General features: G+C 37.1%; 1 protein-coding gene across 12 annotated transcripts in view; it reads right to left on the minus strand.

The window, feature by feature from the left end:
* NEBL (nebulette) overlaps positions 1–27666 on the minus strand; it is a 310416-nt gene that overhangs the window by 93839 nt on the left and 188911 nt on the right. The window contains exons 2-4 of one of the 12 annotated variants that reach the window (XM_064479370.1): positions 4688–4756; positions 3839–3903; positions 2253–2324 (exon numbers count right to left, since the gene is read on the minus strand). The exons of 3 other annotated variants lie outside the window; for them this stretch is intronic. In XM_064479370.1, the coding sequence (XP_064335440.1) occupies positions 2253–2297 (45 nt within the window). In that variant the 5' untranslated portion in view covers positions 2298–2324; positions 3839–3903; positions 4688–4756. Of the gene's footprint in view, positions 1–2252; positions 2325–2408; positions 2807–3838; positions 3904–4687; positions 5283–27666 lie in introns of those variants that run through there. 8 more of the 12 variants (XM_031444716.2, XM_031444715.2, XM_064479369.1 and 5 more) reach the window with 8 other exon arrangements.

Raw genomic sequence — 27666 nt, forward strand, 5'->3', positions numbered from 1 at the left:
CTATTTAACCACACTTCCAAAAACCTATTGAAATTTGATTTAGTCTAATAAATGAAGCCCTTCCAGGAAGGATAAATTAAAATTTGTTTTTAAAATGACTGTACAAACTCCTCTTTTCACACTTTTTTCAGAAACAAAAAGAGTAACTGTTCAAGATTGTTCATTAGCAAATACAGAAATTCCAAAACTTAAATCAGTATCTTAATAAGGATGGAATTCTCTTTGGAAACAAAATGTAAACAGGTACACAGATATAAACTCAGCCCCAGTAATATGATCTAAATATTTAAGTAGTATGTGCATTCTGCCGTGCAACATAAATCTATAATGAACAGGAATGACTCCTGCCGATTTGATTTCACCGACGTGAGAGTGGAGTAGCATGGCTTTTACTTTTGCAAACCGGTAAAGGCCATCACCCCTCATGACAAGGTTGGTTTGAAGTCACTGAGAAACGCTCTTATCCAAAACAACGCCAACAAAATCACCTACTAACTGAAGTTGCCACTTTAGTTTAATGGCTTATATAATATAATTTATTTTAGTTCAGCCATAAACACGCTTCGAACAAAACGTAACAACACTGGCAGACGTTCTATCACCAGAGTTATGGAAACTAAGGTTTTAAATGGTCGCGTGACTATTACCAATATTTGTGTAACACATGGTGATACAACTAAGATAAACTCTGCATGCAGGCTACACTGAGAGCTAACACAGCAGACTGGTTATGAGAGAGGGCTCGGTGTTCAAGTCCTGCTCCGTACCTTAACTGTGTGCCCCAGGCAAGTTACTCAACCTCTCTGAGCCTTCTCCTCTTCACCTCTAAAATGGGAAGACAATAATAACCCACCTCACAAGCTGCAATGCGTGGCACACAGCACTCAGTAGATCTTAACTGTTGCTGATAATAATATCACTGTTGCCACTATCATATCCTTATTATTACAGTTTATAAAGAACTTTTATATCCAGTAGCTTGTGACTATTACTAAATAATGACACAAAGAAATACTCAATTTAAAATTTAATTACACCGCATGCCAAGTATCTGGGAAAGAGTCTGATTCCCACAATCTTTGGCTTTTTCTGACAAACCAGAAGGCAATACAGAATCCTATATAAAGTGTGATTGGATGGATACAAAATGAATTTACAGAGGCAACAGTTAATAACAGCTAGCATCTCCTGAGTACTCACAGTGTTCCAGACAATTTACTAAACACTTCCGATGTGTTACCATTTCTTAATCTGACTATGATAAACGCTGCCCTTGAGGGGCTGAGCCCAGCCAGCCTGCCCAAGGTTACTGATAAACTGACTTCAGAGAACAGGTCAGCACATTACCGCATGCCCCAGAGTTGACTTCCTTTGCCAACAAACATTTGTAAAATATTCTGATCACTTTGTTCCTTAACGACAACAGGAACAACCAGCACTCTGCTCTCCTCTCTTAAATATAGACAGGCACCTGCTCACGCCTTGTAAGACACCCTCCTCTGTACCTATGACTCTCTTACAATGTTCTAATGAGGGTCATCTAGATCTCATCTCTAGTGAAAAATACATTTCCTTGGGCTTCCAGAACTCTAGTTTACATATTTACTCTAGATAGATAGGTAGATAAACATATATATATGAGTCTATTAAATAATTCCAGGATTCCCTTGAAATAGAACATAAACTGACTCCAGTTAATGAAAAAAGTCACAACAGAAATGCTCCTTCCACTAATATCATCATCACCACCTAGTCCAGAGTCCTCAGCGTACAGTTCAGTAATCTGTGAATCCTAAATTATAAATGCATGTGCATGTAGGTGTACTCATTTTTCTAGTTTGGAAAAAACTATTGCATTCACCAGATTTGGCAAAAGTCCCTGAACTGCTAAAAATCATTCATTTAGATAGAGATCGTCTCAAAACAAATCACATCATTATGCAAATTGTAAAAGGCTTTGGGTTCTCAGCGGAATACGCTCTGAAATTCGATGCTTTATGATTTCATGCCAGAGTGACAGCGAAATTCAGAAGGGACAGGATTTTGGCTGAAGAACATGGAGACCTGCCCCCACAGAAATTCCCTGTCTGAGTGACCTTGGGAGAATCACCTAAAATTTCTAAACTTAGTTCCATGATCTGCTGTGTTTTATTCGATGACTTCAGGGTTTCCTCCTCAGCCCTCTGGCTCTGTGACCTAACAGTGCCACACATGCAACGCAAAATCAGACAAAAGTCACTTAAGCCACTTACGTCACTAATGAGTTTGGTGCACCTTCTGGCCAATTCCATGCTCATGTCTTCAATAACGGGCTTAAAGAACGCCTGTCCAGAAAAGAAGGAAACGTTTTTCTAACTGTCCACCTCGAGGAACAAACACCGTTCTTCCGCAGGTGCTTTCTCACTTACCCTGTCATCTTCATCTTCTTCTTCCCCTGCTTTTTCTTCCTCAGTTTCATCTTTTACATCATCCAATACAGGGACCTTCATGTTTACTCTTTCTATATATTTTTTTTCCTTTGTTAATTCACTGGTGGAGCAACCCCTTTATGTGCTACAGCACCCCTGAGATCTGGGAGTCAGTACTCTGGCAGAAATGACCTTGCCCAGGCCTCCTCCCTATTTAGCTCACACTTTAGCCTCCTTATCACAGCCGCGTGTGAGTGGATGGAACAGGAGCCCTCAGGTCGGCCAGGGCTAGCCTCACAAGCGGAAATAACATTTTTAACGGGCAAAATTCAATTTTGCGAATTTTAAAAGTCAACATTCTTTAAACTAGTTGAGAAATCCAAAAGAGACAATTTATCCATATTTTGTTAATTCAACTCATTCATAAAATAGTTTGAAAGAAACTTAAAGATGCTGGAAAAACCACTCAGCTTTAACACTCAAGATAGCACAGTGCAAAGCCTGTTATCTTAAAGATTCCTCAACTCCATCTAAATAAAGCTCACCCTGGAATGTCAGACCTCTCCCGGATTTGGGCTGGTGAATCTGGACCATTCAAATTCAATTCACCAACCTACATTAAATTTTTTATGAGACATGTATGTACTTCTCTATTCTAAAAAAAATACTGCGTATTAGCCGATTAAAGGCTAGTAATTTATTATGAAAAGCCCTTTGAACAACTTCAAAGAATCCATTCTGAGTTAATTACAACTGTTAATCTTATATGGCTATTGTATTATTTTAATTGTAAACATCATTAACCATGAGAAGCTGTAGTTAACACAGACTGATATATCATGGAAGAATTCTAGAAATGTTACTGTTTCAGAAAATACTAATTACCTTCTTTCAACTTTCCCCATTGTGTCAATTTTTACAAAATTCACAAGTTATTTGTATAGTTCTCAAAGTGTAATGTACCCTTGGAAGAGTCTGGAAAAATAAACTATAACAATATTTATAATGTGGTATGTGTCATCGGTTATATAATTTAAAACATATTTCTCAAAACAAATCCTTTAATTCCAGTTGAGGTAATTCTAAGACTACACAATTTATAACTTACTGATTTGGTTATTTAAATCCTAGGATAAATTAATATTTATAAAGCCATAGCATATCAATGTAGGATATAAAAAATATACCTTATGGTGAATAATGAAACTAATGATATAAAATATAACTTCAGTTCACCAGAAATTAACACAACATTGTAAATCAACTATACTTCAATTAAAAAAATAAAAATAAAATATAGCTTTAATAAAAAATACATCATTCTAGGTAGACAAGCATAATACTGTTTTCTCTTGATATCATATCTAGTTTAAAAAAAATTTTTAATGTCTTGGCCTTGCCTAAAAATTCTGAAGAGAAAAAAATTCCACCTGGTCATCGTGTGTAGATTATTTCTTAAATTGTGTTCCGTGAGGCCAAAGTTCCACAGAATACTCTGGAGGGGAAAAGGAGGGATTTCTTAAACAAACATGTTTGAAGAAACCCGTATACTAATCTCTGTCCCTGCCACTTAGAAATCCACATAATGGCACAATGGCATAATGACACATTAAAAGCTCTAAGAAGACCCACAACCAAGAAAACTATTTAAAGTTTGCTTAAGCCATCATTTCCAGAACACAAAATCCTATTCATCTAATCTAATCTATCTACCTACCTACCTACTTATTTTTTTTTTATTGACATCCAATACTCCAGAAAACTAATATTCTTCTGTGAACTATTACTTAGGGAAACATTCTGGAAAATGCTGCATTCCATAAGAGTGGCTGATCTTTTCATGAAACGACTTTTAATACAGGCTAACTTAACAGCATCACATACCCTGCTTACCAGCAAAATGCCAAGAAGAAATGGCCCAAGGATGCTGAAATTGGAGGTTTTAACTCTAAAATATAACAGTCATGCCATGCCAGAGTAGAGAATTCTACAAAGAAATTCTCTGGACATTGTATTTTGTTCCATAAAGGAGCAGAATGTGTAGACTCTTCTTACTTCCCTTAAGTCCTCTGCCAAAAGACTATTCTGGTGTTCTACAGAAGATCTATTACATTATTTGGAAATAGGGAAAAGCATTTTCCATAAGCTTTTCTTGCAAACTTCTAGAAGCATAGGGAGAAAATCTTGCCAAAACTGCCTAAGATGCACCACTTGGTTAGTGTTTGAGGTGCCAATATTTGCGATGCCGGTGGTGACATCTATTCCCCACGATGGTTTACCTTTGTCAGGCTTTGTTGGCTGCTACTTTCTCATTTCCCATCATATAACAAGTTCTTATCGTCTCTCCACTGTGCTGGAAGAAAATAATCTGTTGAGAATATGCACAAAAGTTTGGAAAGCAAAAACAAACACCATATACATACAATGTGAACACAAATGTTTCCACTTGAGATTTTAGAATCAGAATTTTAAACTACAGAGGTCCTTAAGAAATAAATCCAATTGAAGCCCTCTCTTTGACAGAGGACAAAACTGAAGTCCAGAGAAATTAATTGTCTTATTCACAAAGTTACTCCATAGAGCACTAGGACCAGAACTATCTAGAGTTCTACCTTCATTCATTCAAAGAAATGTGGTTATGCCAGGCACTGTGCTTGGTGTTCGAGACGCAATGGTGAGTAAAACATACTCTGTGCTAAAATGAGGTAGGAGATTAAAAAAAAAAACCAAAACATCATTCAAGACTTGCTGGAGGAACTCTTTGATGGATTGTTTGGAAAGCTAGGCACATTATTACTTTTGATTGGATGAATCTTTTTTCTTCTCACCTCTTTTATAATATAAAATTCATGTAAAGTTTTCTCTAAAAGAGTTTAAATCCTGCACTTTATCACAGAAAAGTTCTCTTGTCAATAGCTCCAAGACCTGACTTGGGGAATACGAAGAAAGGGTTCTTCATGGATAGCTTTCATGTTCCAAAATTCCCCATTATCTTATTTTTTTAAACCATGTTAAATGCTGTATTTTAATAGATATTTTCACCTTGGGGTGCCCCAAAAGGAAATATCTGTACAGTCGCTAACCCCTTTTACTTATCAAGCACTTCATTTACGGTGTCTACTCTTTACGTTGGTACTCATCCATGCCCTGACTGAGAATGAGACAAAGATGGAGATCACGTTCCTTTACAGCTAGACCCCCCTCCCTCCTACCTCCAGGCTCTGGCTCTCCCACATCCTCTAGGGCAAATCACTGAATCCCTCTCTGCCTCTTACTCTCCGTAGCTCAACAGAAAAACTGAATTTGCCAGACGTTAATAAAAGGAAAGTACCTAAACAGGAAAGCCCCTTACAAACACGAGAGTTTTCAACTCTCCGAGAAAGGTACACACTTCCAGGGAAAGGACCTGATGTGAAAGAGTTCTTATTCAAAAGGGTAAATTCTACACCCTCAGTATGTTCTTAAAGGCCAGGGGGGCCTCAGTCCGCATGACAGCCCAAAGATAAGAGCTGACTTGTATATTTGTAGTGCAGAAGTCTTCCATCTTCTGATAGTTTGATGTTTATGTGGAAGCAAATATATTTCTGTAACAACTGCCGAGTCCTGTGGGTAATTCACATCTCTGGGGACACAGCCCTTGGCCAAGCACACAAGTCAGTACCACCATCACGCGTCATGCAGGGCCAGGCTGTCTTCATGTTCTTAAGGTCACAGACAACAAGAATCTCTTGGATTTTGATAAACGTTTCATACTTATTTCACTTTTTTCTCTTTTCTTTTCTCTACAATGATATGAACATGTGTTTTTCCCCAACATGGTGATGAGGAACTCGCAAATGAAAATCCACCGTAAATGAACGAAACCGATTTGAGGTGTAGCTCCATGTTGAGGCAAATTCAGAGATAAACTGAATTTTTCCACGTAAAAAAAATTAATTCAACATATCTTAATATAAACTATTCCCCGTAAATAGTAGATGAAAGAGAAATTCGTTCATCTGACTCGTTTGCCTGCCTTGGCAGTCTTTTCACGTACTCATTTTTAGTTGCCTGGGTTTGTTTTTTTTTTTATGACTATTCCCAGAAGGTTCTTGCTTCTCAGCTGAATCCCTGGTTATTTCACTTTTACCTCATATACTTCTTCATCGTTTGGCATCTATCCACAAGGGAACTTCACTAATAGGTGAAGGAGAGAAATCGTTTCTTAAAACTAGAAATGCAAGCCCTCCAGAGAAGAGTTCTGTTTATTATTAGCCCAATCTATTTTTACATTTAACACTCATTAAGACTATCTCCTCCTTCTAATGGCTACTTCGTTACTGTTTGTTAATTAGAAATCAAAAGAATACAAAGCAACCTGAATAACGGTCACCATGACCAATTTTGCCATTAAAATAAGATTTAATAGCATCTTTCTGTATTCACACTCCCATTTTCACAAATATAGATCCCACTCACAAATGAAAGCTACATATCTAGACTGATGTTGGCAAAGGAGAAGATCAAGAAACTGCAAATAATTTTTGGCACAGTTTTCAGGCTGGGCGTGGTTGGGATGTCAAAATTTAAAATATCTATTTTTCTAAGTATATTGACAGGGAGGGGGGGAATACTCTTATTCGGAGCCTAGATTAACAGCACCCAGTGAACTGAAAGACTTTGGTTTAATTTGCTACTCACTTGAAATATGAATTCTGTTTTAATAACAACAAAGCTAAAACCAGAATCACCTCCACAATCCTTCCCACAGAGAGAAGCCCCAGGTTTGAATGGACTCCGTGTGGCTTGTCATCAGAACCAAAGGGTCAAGCACACACACAAAAAAACCAGCTTGGCTATCCCCCAAAAATATCCCTTTCCTTGAGTTTCATGTGAGAGGGGTCAGGAAAAATTGTGAAAGGCTTTCAAATTGGCAAAAAAAAAAAAAAAAAAAAACTTACTGCATTTTCTTATCTAGTGTTACCTTCTGGCTAATTTGGCCTTTCACTGACTTTGAACTACTTTACCACACCAAAAATTGTTGAAAACTGATAACAACGCTAATGATGCTTTATCCATACAAATGCAAATTAATTGCATCCTGGGGAAAAGCAATTGATTATTGCCTTGTTGATAGACCCTTTTGTATCTGTTTGTAAATGCAATTCGGTATTCCTTATTACTCATTTACATTTGGTTCCTCAAATTCATCTTTGCACCAATTGAAACATCTTACTGGTGCCCTCATTAATTAATGAGTTAAAATCTTTGACATGTGTTGTTCATTTTACGTTTTATGAGAATCATGATTTCACCTCTTATTTTTAAAAAATCCTTTAACAGATACAAATGATTTAGTTACCTTCACTTCTTCCCTTTAACATTCAGCAAAAATAGAATCTGAGAAGGTATTACAGGATAAAGCCCTATTCTCTAAATTGTGAGCTGTGGCTACAAAAATTTTTGGTGTTTATGAAAATCAGCTTTTTGTTTTTTTTTTTTTTTTAAAGTTCTGATCTCATTTGACTTTTGTCAAATGCCACATGTGTGCTTGTATATATGTACATTCACACACAAAACACACACACAATGCACACATGCACTCAGGCAGAGTTAATTCATCACAGCTGCCAGCTCCCTCTTGAAAGGCATACAAGACTTCAATAAATGCAAAGACTTAATTACTTCTCACATCTGGAAAAACTTGAATATGAGAGTGGGTTTATTGAAGAAGCTCTTTGCTTGGCTATCAACACCATATCAAGAGCCAGAGAAAGCGGGCTTGATCAGTGCTGGCAATTCTTTAACCCTTTAGAGATAGATGTTCCACCAATTAATTCATAACATGTCCTGCTTACATGACTTATGAATTTTATGAAAAAACAGTAAATAATTTCCTACTCATTTATGGAGAAAAGCTGTTTCTGTCATGTTTCCAGAAGGGAAGAATCGTAAATTGAAATGTGGAAATAATAAGGAAGTCCTTACAGTCAAAGAAAAAGGGAAAGGTTTTGGGGTTGAAGAGCATATTGAAAACAGCCATTAGAACAATAACTTATGTAAACATATGGGAAACAAGACAATTCAGCCCTTTCTAGAGAAGGTGTAACAACTGCCTCTAAAATGCAAGTGGGGCATTACATGAGCTCATAGCAAGAAGATTTAGCAGAAATCAAGGAGTGGGCAGATGTCTCCCTAGAGAGGATATTTAAGCCAGAATTGGGCAAAGTAATGGGGTGCAGAAATCACATCGAAAGGACATTTGCAAAGACCCAGAGACAAGAGTTGGAGGAACCAAGAGTTCAGTGTCAATGGAGCATACAATGGGGAGAGACGAGGGGGGCAGATGAGCTCCAGGAAGTAAAGGTATGGAAATCACTTTTCTCAACACAATAAGCTCAAGCCAGCTTGAACCATGAATCCTCTACAAACAACACAACTCCTGGTCAGTTAACTGCAGAAACATCACCTTTACACTACTCTATTCGCTTCATATGCCTTCAGTTTCATTGTTACCCCTTCATTTTATCAGTTGCCAGTTGAAATATTCCTCTTATCTGGACTTTATGAAAACTCATAGTGAAGAAATTATTCCCGTTTATTAGTCTAATGAAGAAACATATTCATGAAAAATACATTTATATTAAATATCCCCCAAAATAAATAGAAATTATGTTAAATGTGTTTAAGATACAAATTTTACCCTTCTACATTGCTACAATTACAGTTTTATTCTTGAAATGCAACTGTTTTTTCTGCTTTTTACTAAATAAGTGTTACCAATATTTCTACTTGACCCTTAAGCATCCAATTACTACCCTAAGTATAGTAAGGATTTCTGTCATGATTTCATCACACGTTAAGCCAAGGAAAACAACACAGCTGACCCTCACAAGTTTGGAACTTTTGAACTACTAATTCCTGAGTTTTATTCCAGTTGTTTCCATGGAGTTTCTTCCTGTGTAATTCAAAATACAAGATATGATCAAACTAGGACCATAACTGAAGTAAATGTATCATTAAAACAGCTATAAAGTTAATGATGTTTTAAAATAACTGGTACCCTTTGAATAGTGAGAATTAGTTTGACATATATGGGTGGTAATTTCTCTCTGACGACTTCATCTTCTTTATGATTTAATGTGTTCGCATGTGTGTGTGTGTCTAACTTCATTCATTCATTTCACAAATGTTTCTTGTGTGCATTCTGTGAGCTAGGCACTATTTTAATTTTAATCTCTTCAAATTATCAATGAATAACACCAACAAAATCTCTACCCTCTCTTATTTCAATCACATATTCATTCATCAAATAATTTATTTGGCATCTACTTTATGTCATGCATTGTACTAGGCTTTGCATCTGTATTGTATTTCAGACAGTGAATATACATGTGATAGTCAATATTCACTAGTAAATGCAGTGAAACATATACATTTTATTATACTATGATAAATTTGTTTGACTTATAAAAGTCGCATTTTCAAAAAAGTAGCAGCATGTTTTAGAAAAGTTTTTATCAATGTTCAAATAATTTCATAGATATTATTTCTATCCTATTTTCTACACTAGTTATACCTACAGATGGCTTTCTCCATCTTATTTTCTTAAATTGTGTATGCAGAATTTTTCTTTATAACTTCAATATGCCTGACTTATTTTTGATTTGCCCATAAAGTGACGTCTTCCAGGCAATGTCTATCTATGTTGTTTTAACTATTTCCAAAATCATTCCCTGAAGTTGCTCTGTCCAGCAGAATTTTAACATGAGTCACATATGTAATCTGAAATATTTTAATTGCCACACTAAAAAGAAAAAAAAAAGACTGAATTGACTTTAGTGATATATTTTATATAACTCAATATATCCAGAATATTATCTTTCAACATATAACCAATATAAAAAGTACTGTGATATTTTATATTTTCTTATACAAAGTCTTTGAAATCCAGTGTGTTTTAATTCCATGCTTACAGTACATCTCAAATTCAGACAAGCCACACTGGACAGTGGTTCCATAGTGGACAGAATAGCTGTACGTAATGCTGAGAGCCTGGAAACCACTAGCTATTTTTCATCACATATACCTTAAATATGAAAAAAACACATTTAAAATTAAACTTCTTAAGATGAGAATTTCAGAATCCTAATATGCAAGCAATAAAAACTGCAATCTACTTTAGTTCCCAGAACTATCTAAATCAGAGCCCTCTGTATGGGAATGTGTTTTATTAAAAGTCTAAATTGTTATTATAAATAATGAATTAACTCTTTAAATTGTGTTTTAATTAACTTCATCAAAGGTGTATTTTCAAAATGCTATCTTGTTTCATTAATGAGAATGACATATTTAAAGTCCTGGCACTTTCCAGGATAAATATTCATTCTTTAATTATCTATATAATAAATTGATAATTATATGAGTGAATAATAGATATTCATTCTTTTTCTTTCTCTATCTAATTAGAAGAAGCCCAAATAGTGAAATATCTCCATCAATACTCTCATTTATTTTTTTTTTAACTCACATTTTTAACTCACATAACACAAATTAAAAGACACCAGCAATTTGCTCATGAATTTGGCCAGGTAACTTCTTTTTAAACCACATTGTAAAGTAATGTCACAGTCAAGTACAAGATTTTAATAAAGAAGCTGATGGATCATTTAAAGAACCTAAGTGCTTCACTGAAATGAGACTTTTCTATTAAAAACTTGAAATCTTCAAATACTCAACAGAAAAGCTCCAGAGCAATGAGGGGAAACACAGCATCTCTTATTTCTGTTCCATGGAGGACCCAGCTTTTTCCCTTGACGGAGCCAGCAAACTGGGTATTTTTTAACTGCTGGGATCTGTAATAATATCCAAATGCCATGAAGTGCTCTGAATCCTTGAGCAGACAGGACCCTACTTTGCAAAGCTTTCCTGCTTTTCATTCATGAATGGCACACTTATAAGCCAGTAATGAGCTAGAAAATATTTCACAACCATCTCTGCCAGGGAAAGGAAAGAAGGAAGAAAGGAAGGGAGGGAGGGCAAGAAAGAGCGAGGAGCAGAGTTAGCTGGGAGGGACTCAAAGGAGCCGGCACCATGCATGAAGGCAGATTTCATTGTACCCAAAAGAGCCTGCCCTTTCCGCATAGCTGCCTAGACATCCAAAAAGATGAGCTGTGTTTTCTTTTAATGGCATTCAATACATTGAAGTTTCTAGATTTAGACTAGAATATTAGAAAAATTCCTCCCAAAATTTAAGAGCAATAATAATTGTATAAAAGAAATACTGGTCTTACTTGTACTCCGGAGCTGAAAATGAGAATTTCATTTAACAACATGGATAATTTTTTTAATGTAGGTTCTCTAGCCATTTCTTTAAATTCTATCATTTTTAAAGCATGATCTAGTGATTTTTAAGGTTTCCTATTTCAAACTGTCAGAAAAGTGAACTTTTGAAAGAGAATTCCCACTCTGAGGGTCTTTTTTAATGTCAGAAATTTTACTTAGGTAGAAAATTTGCTGGAAAGGAGGTAATTTTGCTGACACATGTTAATGAAGTAACAAGGACATCTTTTTTCAAGATTTTAATTAAGCTTTGATGCTAGATCACTATTATAATAATCCTATGAAGTATTTTTTTCTTACAGAAATATCACTTATGTGCATTTGATCGAGGCTGTACTTGGTTTCTTATTTTAAGGTTTAAAAATCACTAAATATGTTTTCCTTTGAAAATTCTTTATGATGTTTACGTTACTCACCAGTACAAAGAGTGAAGGAAACCTCAGGTTTTAATTTAATCAGATTAAACAGCCAAGTTTTATAATCCCACCCTAAAGTATTCATATGTACGGGTTTTTAAAACATTATAATAGCTTTAGATTTTCTTAACAAATCTTACAAGATTTTTTTTTAGAGACTATCTGATTACCAATTAAGTGTGGCCAACTCAAACTACAAAAATTCCTGTAAGGGGTAAATTATTTGGTATTATAGAATCTAATCTTCTGGAATAGAGTTACAAAAGACTTCTTATAAAGAAGATTAGACATGATTATATGCTTTAACTAGCTCTTTATTTAATTTACCTTTTTATTATATCTTAAATTCAGGATTTTATTAATTTTTTTTTGTTTTTTACTTTTCCAAAACACAGCAATGGTGAACATCATGTTTAAACAAACGAACTTTGTTTAAATATCCAAAAGTTCAAATGTTTATGCTATAAAGACTAAACAGTTTTCAAAACATCATCAAAAATATATCTTTTAAAGTATATTACAGGCTTTTATAATGTTTGTATTTCAGAGACAGGACCAGTGATTGTATTTGGGCCATGATTTGACAAAGATTATCCCTGACTCATAAAATATGTTATAATGGGGTTTCTGCTCAAGTTCTTTATGTTATACTTAAAAAAAAAAAAAAAAAAAAAGAACACACGTTTGAGATTATATTCCACATTGAATTGATAGCAGAACTTCATTCCAGCCTGGCTAAAACACTATGACTGGCCAGCCAAGAAGGACTAAGGACAGAAGAGACCTGAGGCCCATGAGTTCCTCACTGAATGAGCTGTAGTCACAGAGTCATCACTTGGAAAGGGTGAGCTGCAAGCAGCACCCCTGGTGTGCAGAGTGCAAAAGTGCCCCTGGAGGCGGAGTCCCAAGACGTGCGCTCAAAACCCCACTCTGCTATTGACCTGCTATGTGGTGGCAGGTGGGTCACTTGAGGACCTTGGTCCTTTATTTTCTCCCCTGTAAAAACCTAGGCCAGCTTTTCTAGTTCTAAGATTATATGGCTCCCTGATTACCAAGTTTATCTTATCTACTAATCACCATGGTAAAAGGGTTCAAAGATGAAAACATTATCAACAACAAATTATTTTATCAAATCACTTCTTTTGGGGTGGGTGGTCAAAAAGGAATAGAAGTCACCTATGTTGAACAGGAGACACTAGGGTAAGTCCTTTATGCATCTTATCTCCTGGCATACTCATCAACTCTCTGGAAAGCAAATACTCTCAGGCTCCCCAAACTGAAGCTCAAAGAGGCACAGTAACTTGCTTAAAAGTAACATCAACAGGACTGGAACCAAGATCTTCCATATGTTTATGTATTGCCTCACCATTTATTCCCACTGTGTGCATTGATCACTGTGATGTCATACTGCTGGAATCTACTTTTAAAAAACTCCTTCTGTATTTTGACTACAGGTCAGAACCTAACCAGGTATGACTGAACGGCTGATAAAGTACAGGATATTTACAAAGCCCATTCCCATACACATCAAAATGCTTTTAACACATTAAAGACATAACCTTTAAACAACTACAAGAACAGTTTCATAGTCTAGTCTAAAAACTAGAGCATTTAACTCAAGGTACACATATATAAGAAAATAAAAGTGGATTCCATACGCACATAAAACAGGGATGTATTCCCAAGGCATAGGAAATCGTCGGTGATATAGCTACACTGAGTATATTCATAGCCATGTGTTCCAAAATCTATATAAACATAATCAGTGGGAAATTAAATTCTGATAGAGCCAAGTGTATGGCTTTGAAAAGCTTTTAAGCATTTATCTCTCCAGTGATCTCGTGGGGAGTTCAAGCTTGCTTTTCAAGCAATGACACTGTCCAAAGCTCTAAAAAGCAGATATTTATCATAGCATTCAATCTGTTGCAAGAATTTCTTGGCAGTTTGACTCAATATAAGAAAATAAAGTTTTCATGTCATCACAAATGGGGAAAGAAGTTATCTTAAGCACTACCTTTCCTTATCCTTCAGTTTAATTAACATACTCTCTCAAGGTTATAACAATAACTTCTGTTATTCTTCACCCTAATAATATTTTAGTTGTCCTGCAAACATGAATGTAAATGTGAAAAAATAAAAGTAACTTTTTAAAAACAACACTAGATGACTAACACAAAATAGATGACCGACTTTATTTTATATTAGTTCTGTTTCATATTTTCAGTTGTATTACCGTTGCCTAAAGGAATGCTTTGGAATCAGTGGCACTGAAACATCTGAAATACAAATGTGTACTGCCCATGTATATATTCTTTTCAAGTAATTCAGTATTCAATTCAAAATATCCATATTTGAACTACTATGTATACATAACTATGTTAGGCATCGTAAAATCTAGACTTTCGTACTCAAGGAACTTATAATCTGTGAGTAGAAATGAAACAATCAGAAAATATACTGAAGTCATCAGGGAATTACAGGACGGAGGAAATCACAAATATCAGGGACACTCTAGAGTTTCATGAACATTGCTTTGGATCTGCACGTTATGCAGATGAATCAGTTTTTCAAAAGTGAGAAAAGGGAGTTGGAAGACGAAACACAAGGAAGGACAACAGAATGACCACACCATGGCCCTGTGAGAGAAGAGTTCAGTGCACATAGGGAAGGAGTAGGAGTAAGGAATACAGGGAGGGCAGAATGAAGACAGCTTCAAGTGCCAAGCCAAGAATTTTACACACAATTCAATCAGAAGTGTTGTCTCACAAATTGTTAAAGCAGGGAGTGACATATAAATCAAATACAGAAAGATTACTCTAGTTGCAGTGTAGGTAAAATCCACAGAAATGGAAGGAAAGAGGGTATCAGAAGACTTCTGCAAAATGATCCAGGCAAGAAATAAAGCCCAGGGTCATAAAAGTTGGTAAAAGTAGAGATTTGGGATACACTAAAAATTTCAGCTGAGCAAAAGAGACAAGATGTGAAAATGAGAGAAGCGAGGTCATTCTAAGGTATTTTGAGTTGTTTGGCTAGAGAGGGAAATAAACTCAGACACAGGCATGTTGAATCTAATATGAAGTTGTTCAGGTGGATTATCCACTATCAGTTAGACATGCGTAGCAGTCCAATTTGGGCGCTGGCTTAACTCAGGAAAAGGGGTCAGAGTTCAGAGAGGTGAACAGTGGAGAAAGTAAAGAGAGAACAATTTTCAAAGACATCTCCTAAAGAAAAGCAATTCATCCCCAAAGGACACTGCTGACCATTCTTGCTGTACACAGGAAAAGGTACACTCCTGAAACAAGGTGTTCCATGAGAAAAAGAAAAAGAAAAATTCTCTCTAGTCTGTTTTCTTAACAATTCTCAAAACCTAGACTACTTTATTTTAATGGACTACATCATTAAAAATACTTATTTTGAATAAGGAATTTGAAATACAAAAAAAATTATCTGCTCCAAGGGGCTTTTAAAACCTTTTACATACTTTTGTCTGCTTATAAAAATGATAAATGTTCACAGTGTACTGGAAATAGCAAAAAGCATAAAAACCAAGTGTTTAAAATATTGTATCAGGAAATGCTGAATTGTATCAAATGGTTTTTTAGCATCAGATAGCTTTTCTTACTTGATTTTTTGATCAGCATGGACAGCATATTGGTTTTATCATATTATATTAATAGGTGTCCTAATATTGAACCATCCTTGCATCCTCAGACTAAATACTTCTTTTTATAGATTATTCTTTGAATAAATATGATTTTATAGTGTTTGTATAATAATGTGGGTGAAAATGCATAAATATGTTCATGACTAGAGCCATTTATGTTTGTGAACTAGAGTTTTCTTTCAAGGCTGTTGCCTTTTTTTGTGCTATCTGCCAATTTATGTACCTTTGAAATGGCTGTTCCCTACAAACAGGATCAACACATCAATAAGCTATAGCAGACATATCAATAGATTTACCAGTGTGAACCATGCTCAGGTCCCAATTGCTTATGAGGCCATGAATCACATGACCTGACTAATTCAGCTATAGCTCATTGGACCTGGAGTAAACACCTCACCTGGGGAGAAGCACATTGGCCATTCACTGACCAATAAGAAAGTGTTTATGAGTTTGAACCAAGAGACATTTACCCGTAAATAATCAGATGGTGGTTATTTACCAGAGCTAGAAGGCCAGACAGACACAAGTGGGTGGCTATTTTTCAACCTTAGGCTAATAAGTGGCTAAGAATCCTGTATTCAGAGAAAAACAGAGACAAATAACTGTATGTATAAACCCAAAACACACAGTGAAAGAGATTTGCTTTCTAAGAACTTCATGGTTCCCATGAAGTCCAGCTTTAGCTGTTAGAACTGCTTTCTATGAAATCATCCTATGTCCCTCTACAAATGCATTTTTTCCTCTAGCTATTTCTTGGCATCAAACATTCCTAAGACAGTATCAGGGACAGAAGCCTTTTATAAAGCTAATTATTTCATATTTTTCAACATTTTCCTAAGTTACTGCTTTGCTCAGCTTTTCTAATTCTTCTAGCATCAATTCTGTCTACATATTTCTTTTTTTTTTTAATTTGTTTTATTCATATTTTCCAGATTTGTTCATATAATGGCTTATTACAGGCTGTCAATTTATAGATAAGCTAATCAGACTCTGATTTAGAGGTAACTGTACATCCAAACAGATGTTCAAAGCTTAAAAGGAATGTATAAGAGAGTAAAAATAAAGAAAATTATTTCAAATTATCAGGACAACTTTAATAATCAATTTAATATACATTAACTATGCTAGCTCTCAAGATTCATTCTTTTTATATATTTTCTTAATAACAGTTCTTTATCGTACAGAGCTGGGATCTATTAATGAAAAATAAATGAAAATAAATGAACCTATCATTATAATAAGATTTCACCAACAAATACTTTTTAGACATTTAGCTATGAAAGACAATAGGCTTCGAAAATTTTAAGGTTGACATTTTAAATTAGACCTTCAAGTTAACAGAACATATTTGGATCCAGAAAGTAAATGAAGATTCTATTAAAAACATAATTGTTAAAACTCATTTCCAAATGGTATCATAACCTTATCACTTAGTTATACAGCAAAGTGAGACATAAAAGATTATCTTCATATGATAAATCCCTGTGAACTGTCATTCTTCATTTCAGAAATAACTGGCCTTCTATTTCCTAGGTAAGAGGTGAAACATAATGAATCATGAGGTGATGAACCAGTCATCTAGTTTGACTAGACGTCTGATGAGTACAGACTGCTAAGTGTCAGAATTCTAGAACTATTCTGGAGATTTGTTGCTTATGGAGTTCCCAACTTCTTAGTCTATGCAACCCTGAAATATAACTATACTGCAACAGCCACAAAAGGAGGAAGGGTGGAAATAATAGCAAATTATCAATTTAAAAATATTAAACAATTTAAATGTAGGAACGTCTATGGTCTTATTACAAAATCTTTCTTAGGCAACTCTGAAGAAAACAATTTAACTTTCAAAAACCTCCCTGGATTAAAAACTTCTAACTTTTTGCTTATGGATAAAATGTGTCCCCAGCTGAAGGTCCTCAAAGCAACAGAGTGCTCTATACTCTATTACTTGAGTGACAGATCAATATTTGACAGGATATATGCATCCTGCACAGCACTGACATGCAGGAAAAATCATTAAAATGTTTATCAACAATTTGTTTTTACTCTTAAAATTTAAGATAGAAAACTTTACTAACAAATCAATCTACAGTAGCACACATATGTAATGTATAAGTAAATATAAAATATACCAGGAAATGAGTTCAGACTTTTATTTACTGATAGGGACTGCGTGGTGAAAAAGAAGAGTTCAGAGCACTAAATCATAAACTTCTTGATGGCAGAAACTACCCAGGTTTAGCCTATTCTTCCACGTGTACCTAGAGCAGAGTTTATGAGAGTATTAACTCTTTACAAAGTTACAAGGCAGGTTGTGAATCCAGAACCTATCATCCTGCTCTCTCCCAGCACACAGACGTACAAAATTCCACTTAAAATGCTACCAGCAAAACACTGTCCTCTAATTACACTGTCACTAATAGTGTAATCTCACACTGGCCTGATATATTTAAATCATTTCTCTCTTCAAAGTGTTCTCTCTGCCATTTTTCATCTTCCTTACTGACATGTCTATTGATGTCACAACTGAATGTACGTTGTTGAGCTAGGGTGCAATTTGAGGCAGGTTCAGGAAGTGTCTATTTTATTTACTTCAGATTGCACTTAAAGGTCCAAACTATTCACACTTCAGCCACACATCTCCATGAATCAGGTACCTCATGGCTAACTCGGAATTTGGAACAATTTGGACCTGGGAAAGACTAGGGGAAAAAACAAAGGTGGCTATGCAAATTTTAATGTAAACAAACTTGCAGGGGGGTTGTTTCATCAACATGGGAAAATAAACTCCCTCTGAATATCAGGTAGGACATTGAGAACTACTATGTCTATAAAATCAGTGTGTTTTTCTGCCTCACACTGGCCTTTGGCATAATCATTCTATTTTATTTTCAAGATACATCTTTGTGTAGACACCAAGATCTTATGAATAATATCTGAAGGAAAAAAACCAAGAAAAAATGTTTTTAACTCTCTCTTCTTACAATCTGACATAAGCAATTTAATTGTGTTAAAAGAAAGGTGGTATTTTAAATGAAAGTGAATATGACCACTGAGGAAACAAAAACAAATGTTCCTGTTATATTAATAAAATAAGAGGATCTGAAATGATACACATGAGACGCAGTGGGCGTAGTGCTTAAAACACAGGGGCTGGGAAGGGATAAATTGGGAGTTTCGAGATCTGCAGATACTAATATACATGTATATATAATAGATAAACAACAAGTTTATACTGTAAAGCACAGGGAACTATATTCAATATCTTGTAGTAACTTATGGTGATAAAGAATATGAAAACAAATTTATGTATGTTCCTATATGACTGAAGCACTGTGCTGTACACCAGAAATTGACACAACATTGTAAACTAACTATGCTTCAATTAAAAAAAAAAAAACACAGGGGCTGGAGTAAACACACAAGTGAGAATACAGGCCCCACTATTTACCAGCTCTGTGAGGCTGGGCAAGTTACTGAACTCAGAGCCAAGCATTCTTCATAAGAAATACTGAAATAAGAAAGACTGCACCCCTAGATGGGCTTTGTGATAATTAAATGAGAGAATGTAACTTAAAGCACTGTAATCAGTGCACCTAAGTAAGTGTTTAATAAATGTTTAATTTTATTGTCATTCTCTCAATATTGTTGTCACGTAACAGGATCATAATAAACGAAAGATGTTTGGCATTAATACAATTCCAGAAAGTATTGGCCAAAATATTAATATATTTCTGGGGGTCAGTAGTAAGATTCTTTTCCAAATGTCCTAACATGAATACATTATAATTAATAGAAATGAAATCATTTTAAATATTCAAAACTGAGAAAATATTTTGTGCCAAGAGAGGGCATCTGACCTGGGTCTAGGTCCTTGCTAGGAGTCTAGGAACCCATACTTTCTGAGAGAATCATATCTTTATGAGAAAATCATGCAATGTATTGGTTGAAAACATGGGTTCCAGTCCCACTGCTGACTGTCTATCTTAGTGATCCTGGATGAGTTTGTACAACCTCTATAAGCCCTGCATCCTGTCTCTGCAAAAAGGAATAATAAAAGTAGCTCATTCATGTGGTATCTTAAAAACTCTTTCATTTCAAACTTTATGCTTTTATAAACACAGGAATCATGTCACCATGACTTTTTTTAAAAAAATATTTTGAACACATCTTATAATAAAGTTTCCGTATTAGAACTGTGTCCTCCTGGTGCGTTAATACATACAAATAGATAAACTGTTCAGAGATAGACCCAAACAGATAAAGGGCATTCCAGCCAATAGGAAAAAGGAAGATGCCTTAGCAAGTAATGTGAGAACAATGTGGGGAAATATATAATTGGGTCTACTCCTCATACCTCACACCAAGATAATTTCCAAATGAAATCTAAATGTACAAAATGAAACCCTGGAAGAAAACAGCTGGACAGTGGGAAACCATTCATATCTCAAAACCCAGATCCAACTGGAAAAAGAATGACGACACAAAGATAAATTTGACTAAGTAAAAATAAGCAGTAATTAAAATTTACATGTAAAAATAAAACACTGTAAGCAAAATGAAGATAGTAGGGAAACAACTGCAAAGTATCATGAAGGATTCTTAGCCCCAGTTTATAAGGGATTTGTGAAAACTGGAAGGAAAAGATCAACAGCCCGATTTAGACAAAAGACGAACACATAGTTCATAGAAGAAGAAATGCAAATGGTCCTCAGTACAAGAAAAGATGCTTAACTTTGCTAATGATATGAGAAATACAAGTTAAAACAACGTGAGATCCCATTTTTTTACATTTCAAATTAGCAAAAAAAATCCAAAAGCTTACAACGTACTCTGCTGGTGAGACTGGGAAAACAGGCTTTCTCATATATTACCGTTGGGAACACGAAACTGTTCAACTCCAGTGGAGGTGAATCTGGCAATTTCTATGAAAACTACACACGCATTTACTCGTTGACCCAACAATTTCTCTTATAAAAATCAACCCCCCAAAGTACTAGCAAAAAAAAATATATGAGATAATATATGTACAAAACTATCCATTACAAGACTGACAGCAAAGGACTGGAAATAACCCAAATGTCCATCAGCAAGGGACTGGTTAAATAAACTGCAGTGCAGCCACACAAGAGAGCTGTCAGATACATAAGGCAGAGCTCCACATACTGCTCTGGGGTGCTCCCCAGGATACATCAATAGAGGAAAATGCAAGTACGGAAGACTGTGTGCTGAACGCCACCATTTGGGTGAGAAAGGGAAGGATACATGCTGTATAAACACAGCTATTTGCATGTTCAAGAAGAAATAAAGGAAAGATGAACCAAAACTAAGAAGAAAAAAAACAAAACAATTTTTGTCAAGAAAGGGACAGACCAAGAAGGAAGAAATGGTGATAAAGTTGAGCTCTCTCCCAGTATACTTCACTTCATAGTTTTGATTTTGGAAAATCACGTAAGCATGTTATATAACTGAAAAATACAAATAACTCAAAAAGAAAAAAAAAAAACAGAGCAACCTCTAAAATTTAAAATCAAACTGAAATAAATGGGCCAAACTGTGTATCAAATTAAGTAGCAGAACCACATGGTAATGACAAGCCAGTAAAAATGGGTGATCAAAATATTAGAAAGACTATTTTTAATCTGTGTTCACAGTCTGAGATAATCACCGAGAGTGAACGTATGCCATTTTCTAATTCAGGAAACAAATGTCGAGATTTTACTTAAACTGTTAAGTGAATAAAGAGTAGTGTTGATCATGGCAAATTTTTCAGGTCTAAGGTGAAATCAGAAAAAAAATAAGGATGGGGGTGTGGGTATAGCTCTAGTGGTAGAGTGCATGCCTAGCATGCAGGAGGTCCTGGGTTCAATCCCCAGCATCTCCACCAAAAATAAACAAACCAACCTCCCCCCTAAAAATAATAAAAATTTGGGGGGGGGAGTACAGCTTAAGTGGTAGAGTGCATGCTTAGCATGCACAAGATGCTAGGTTCAATTCCCAGTATCACCTCCAAAAATAAAAAAAAAAACCTAATTATCTCCCCCATCAGGAAAAAAAAAAAAAAAGTCACCTAGAAAATGTAAAGAAAAAAACGAATTAAAAATAAAGACAAATACACACACAAACCATTAATATTCACATCTAAACAGACATATACATACTCTCCTATATTCCTGTATACACACACAATCACATATACACACACGTATAAATACACATATATGAACATATATGTGTGTGTGTGTGAGGTTGGCAATAACCCCTACCACAATTTTATGTGAAAAATGCACTTTTTTTGGAAGTAAAAAATAGTTAAGTATTGGTCCTAAGTAGGTTCCCCCAAAAATTGTTTTTAATTTTTGGGCTCCAAATCAAATATCTGGACACCATCTGACAGAGCAAACTCCACAAACACAAAGAAGCACAAGGCTCAAGAGACAAGAGCGTGAAGCTGGGGAGCCAACAGCCAGGAATGGCATCTCCGCTCTGCATCAGCTGGGCTGTGACTCTGGGCCAACAACCCAACATCTGTGTGCCTTGCTGACTCCTCTGTGCCACAGGGACCCCAAGAAGGGCCCCACCCACCTCACAGGGTTGTTGCGAGTCTCCAAATGCACCAAGGGCTTCAGGAACATGAAAAGCATGAGAGTTACGTATTTCTTCCATTTAACCAGGGTGTGTACTGTGATCCATCAATAAAGCCACAGAGTGTCACTTTACATCCCTCCTCCCCCCCCACCAAAAAGCAAAGCGATTCATTTAAGAGCACTCAAGACAGAAATGAACCTTGACAGAAAAATCTAGCCTATTCCTTCTAATCAGCAGGACTGCATCGAAACCATTCTGGACAGATGGGTATTCAGTTCTATTTTTAAAGACCTCCAGGGAAAGAGATTCTACAAACTGCCTTGGCAGCTGATGCACCAGTGCATTGCAGGATAACTTACAACTGTAAGAACAGTCAAAAAGGAAAGGGTCTCCAGGATGCAGCCCAGCGTGTGTGTGCACTCACGAGGACTCTCAACTCTGAAAATTGTAGCCATCCATTTGATTGCTCTTCCTCTTCCTTTTAATTATAATTGGTCCTTCAGAAAGCAAGTAAATTAAGTGCAGGGGTAAAAAAGAGAAGGCCTTGTGTTAATAAGAAAGATTCTGAATAATATAAAAGGATCATACCAAACATGCCGCAATAGAACGCTGCATACAGAAATAACGGTGGAGTGGAAAAGAGCGTCTTCCCTCCTGGCACATGGTGGATGCTCAGTAAACACGTGTTAGGTGAAGACATCTGAGAAGTACACTCTGTCTCTTATCCGTATCGATGAGGAGGTGACCACAATGCAGCTAAGTTACTGCTGAAGCCAGTTAAGTCCACTGTTCCATCCTTCCACATGGTTACTGGCTCAGGCAGACTTCTGGACTTAGCTCCAGGCCACAGAAAGTATCCAAAAACCCACCAACAACAGCAGGAGGGGGCAAATGGAAGATGAAACCCCACCTGATCACCCTTCCGGCATGCCTTCCAATTCTGTACAGAAGCACTATGTATGCTCCCAGAAAGCCTTGCTGTGTCCACCTCAAGGTCTCCAAGATTTCACAACTTCCCTCTCAATAAAGAGCAACTCCTGGAGACCAGAGAGCAAATCCAGAATCACTCCAAATCAGTGACCGTCAGTTAGGGCAGTTCTGCCCCTAGGGCATTTGGCAATGTCTACACTTTTTATTGTCCCGACTGGGGGCTCATATTGGCATTTAGTGGGTGTGGCCAGGGGTGCTGCTAAACCTCCTAGGATGCACAGGATGGCGGCCCCACAAAACTTTGTCAACAGCACCAATGTGAGAAGCCCTGTGCTACATTCAAGTCCTTTCTGCAGGGTCTCTGAGGCCAGGAAAGTTTTATCAATGACAGTTCACAGTGACAGATCAGCTTAGGCATCCACCTCTTAACTTCCTGATCCCACAAACGCTTACAGAATGCCTCTCACTTTCTACCAGGCCGGCAAATAAAAGGCACTGCCCTTCCTCAGAAAAACATACCAGCTAGCTGGAAAAGAAAGTGCAGAACATAATGGTATTTTGTTGGAAACTAAGAAACAAAAAACCCAGCAGGTTTTCAAGCACGTAACTGCATACAGTGTTTTTGCCATTTCTGATGAGATGAGTGAGAATACGGTCAGACAGGGCCTCCTGGAATAAGTCTAAAGTCCTTTATGTTACGGAAGGAAATTGAGAGAGAACGGGGGAGACAATTTAGTTGAGTACGCTCTCTGGAACACTGCAGAGTCCCTACAGAAAGAGATTATAAATAGTAGTTCAGTTCCAGGTCAGCCCAGAAACGCTTATTTAACCGTAATCCAGATGAGGTAATAAAGCCAGAGGCGTCCTGGGGTACAAGAGCCCTGAGCTTTGTGACTTGGAAGAAAGAAGGATAAAAAGATTAGTTGCCCCGTCTCCACCTCCCCCATCCCCTTCCTCCCTTCCCCCACCCCCCACCAAATTTCCTAAGGCTAAGAGAGTAACCCTAGACATTTTTTAAAACTAGTTCTCTTTTTTTTTTTTTAAGCTTAAAAGTAAAGAACATAACAATTCAAGCTGTACCCAAAAAATGGGAAAAAAAAAAATCCTCTCAGCCCCAGGTTCCCAAGCTCCTTTTCCAGAGGCAGCCAAAGTTACTGCTTATTCCATTTCCTCCAGAAATACTCTCTGCATATATTCATGCAAACAAATACACGGCTATATACCTTTAAAACTTTTCAACTTTATCCACAGAAATGGGAGCATACTATACAGTCTGTTCTACACTTTCTTTTGAACTAGAAATCTACCTTGTTTCTTTAACGGCTGCAGAATATTCCATCACATTGATGTACCATTTGTATCAGCATTAGGATGGCTCCTGGGAACATTCTGAAGAAAGCAAAAGTTTCCATTTCTCCTCTTACACCCCAGGACCCCAAACCCCTGGATTTCCCTCTCCTCAGTGTAAGGCTCCCCCAAACCCTTCATTTTCTCTCTCTTGAATGCTTCCACTCTATCTCCTTTCTGAAAGTGTCCACTTTCCAAAAACATGCACCTGTCTCCAGCAAACATGCTCATCTCCTTTCAGAGTGGCCGACCTCACCAGCCTTATTTTGAAGAAGGCAGTCTGGTGCATACTACTGATTATGTAAATTACTGACGAGTGCGTAACCCTCACATTCAGAAAGGAAGTTTGTGAACTAAGTTCAACCCAATATCTGTAAATCCAGGCAGTACAACAAAATTTTAAAAACAAACTAAGCTAGAATAGAAGCTGTCCAGAGTACACAGTTTGGGGTTGAGAGTTACCATGCTGACTGCTGGCTCATGTCAGGGAATCTAGGCAGAGAGAACTTCCTCTAACTAATGATATTTGGGGCAGTTTCTTCTTCATCTCTGGCTAAGCACCCTATCATTCTCCCAAAGTTCTAAGATTTTTCACAAAACTCTTATTCAGTAGGCTGTCTGTAGGTATGATCAGGCATAAACGGGTATTTGTAACATAGGGACCCACCCTTCTGAGACTCGCCACAAGTAAACTGAGAAAGAGCAGAAAAGAACATTTTGTTTAACTAAACTCTCCATCATACCTCTTATGAAATGCCATATGCCACACAAAAATACCAGTATCTCTTCATCAGAGGCGCAGAAGACTGCCTCAGTAGCCACTGGCATCTTGCTGCTGCTCTATACACAGAAATAACTGTTCCCTTTTCACCAGGGGCAGGAGGGGTGCAGGCTCATTTCTGAAATTACATCCCTTTTGGAGAGAGACCCAATGTAGAAGCTGAAGTAATAGGGTAACATGGAACTCCAGGCATTATTTATATGAATGGCATTCTTCTGCCATCCTTATGAAACTTGACTAACTTCTCAGAGGACTTAACTTGTGATTTGATTATATGGATTTCTGCTTCTTTTACAGTCCCTTTTCACTTTTCTTTTTCTTTTTTTTTTTTTCCTTTAGTTCCTATTGCAAGTTTTGCTCGTAAACAGTGAGCCAGAGGCTCTGCCGATACACCTATGTGGAAGTCATTCCCCCTTTGTCCCAAGGTTATTGACTATTAGACACTGTATTCTAGGGATTTCTAACCAATTTGATTCCCCAGATACTTATTACTAGAGGACTTAAGCTCCAAGAAAGACATCTGTCCCTCATTAGCTGGGGGAGCCAGGGAGACATTTTTCCCTGGATCCACATGAACCAAGCGGGAGCATGGGTACCACGTGTGATCTTGCGTTCAGCCAGGGTCGGCAGCAGTGCCACTGACTGCGCACCAGCTGGAGACTTGTGCTGACTAAGCTTGGCTCGCAGTGGTCAGGAGGGAGGCAGAGAAGAATGCACACGAGGAGAGGAGACACAGCCTCTGAGCATCCTTGTCAGCAGCACAAGCTCTCAGCTAAGCCCTGAGCACTCAAACGAGGTGAGGGACAAAGGCCCCTCTCCTGCAACTGATGAGCTTCAGGAAAGGCAAACAAGTGAACAGTCACAAGTGAGTGGGGGCAAGAAGAAAAGCGGCAGGTGCAGGGGGTCTGAGCCAGGCAGTGGCAGTGGGTAGAAAGGAGGGGTGAGAGACTTGGAGAGTCACTTCTCTGCGACAGATGATGGCATGCTGGGGGCGAAGGAGGAGAACAGGAGTTGAAGACGACTGAGGTTTCTGACTTTGGTGAGTAGATGGGAGGTGATGACACTAAATAAGACAGGAAATGAAGAAGAGGAAGGGCTGATTTCCGTTTGAGATGTACTGACCCTCAGACACCCACAGAACATCACGGTAGACCATAACCCTTTGAAATGTATATTAACTTTAAATTAGTCCTATAAAAGTAAATCTTTTCTTCACGAGAATTCCTAATGAAAGCTTAACAATCGCAAGACAAAAGGAATGTGCCATCAAATATGGAACAATGGACTAAGTAAGTGCCTGCCAGCACCTGGTGCTAGCTAGCAGACCCAGTGCACAGAGCGAACGGTGGTCATTAGCCGTAAATAAGAAACATGAACGAGCTGACCGTTAGTCCTTGAGTTCAAGGCCAGGGAGAGGCCTTGCTATAAACTGTGTATCCTCAGTTAAATCAAAGCAGTCAGTAACTGCACATTAAAACCATACCCCGAGAGTCATAATTTCAACTGCTTGAGTTGAAAACCAAATTCTGTCCTTTAAGTGTCCACATAAATATCCTTTCCTAGTGTAAACACAGAATAACTCAAGAGGAAGAATGCACAAAATGACTTCCATGTGGCGTGAGGTCCGGGGCACAGCCTGCAGGCAGCCAGGGAGCCAGGGTTCAAGTCCCAGTTCCACAGCCCTGAGACCTCAGAGCAAGCAGCATCAGCCCTCCGAGGCCACGTTTCCCGAGCTGCCACTGCTCCTTGTGGAGACCAAGTATACAACTAAATATGAGCCTTTCTTACAGGCACAGCCCCAGGACAGTGGCCCCCCAAAAGAAATAGGATGGGAGCCACATTTTAATTTTTACCCATCTAGTCGCTACTTTTTAAAAGAAAATGTTTAAGAATCAACTTAACAATATAGTTTAACTCTATATATCCGAACCATTATCATCTCAATATGTAGTCCATTTAAAATTACCAACAAGATAGTTTACATATTTTTTAGCTAAGTCTTCCAAATCAGGGTACAGTTTACACTCACAGCACATCTCTCAATCCAGACACTAAATTTTATCAGAGGGGAGTAGGGTATAGCTCAAGGGGTAGAGCACATGCTTAGCATGCAGGAGGTCCTAGGTGCAATCCCCAATACCTCCATCTTAAAAAAATTAAATAAATAAGCCTAATTACTACAAAATAAATAAAAATCAATTTTATCATAGA

Source organism: Camelus dromedarius, chromosome 26, assembly GCF_036321535.1.
Source record: "Camelus dromedarius isolate mCamDro1 chromosome 26, mCamDro1.pat, whole genome shotgun sequence".
NCBI lineage: Eukaryota > Metazoa > Chordata > Mammalia > Artiodactyla > Camelidae > Camelus > Camelus dromedarius.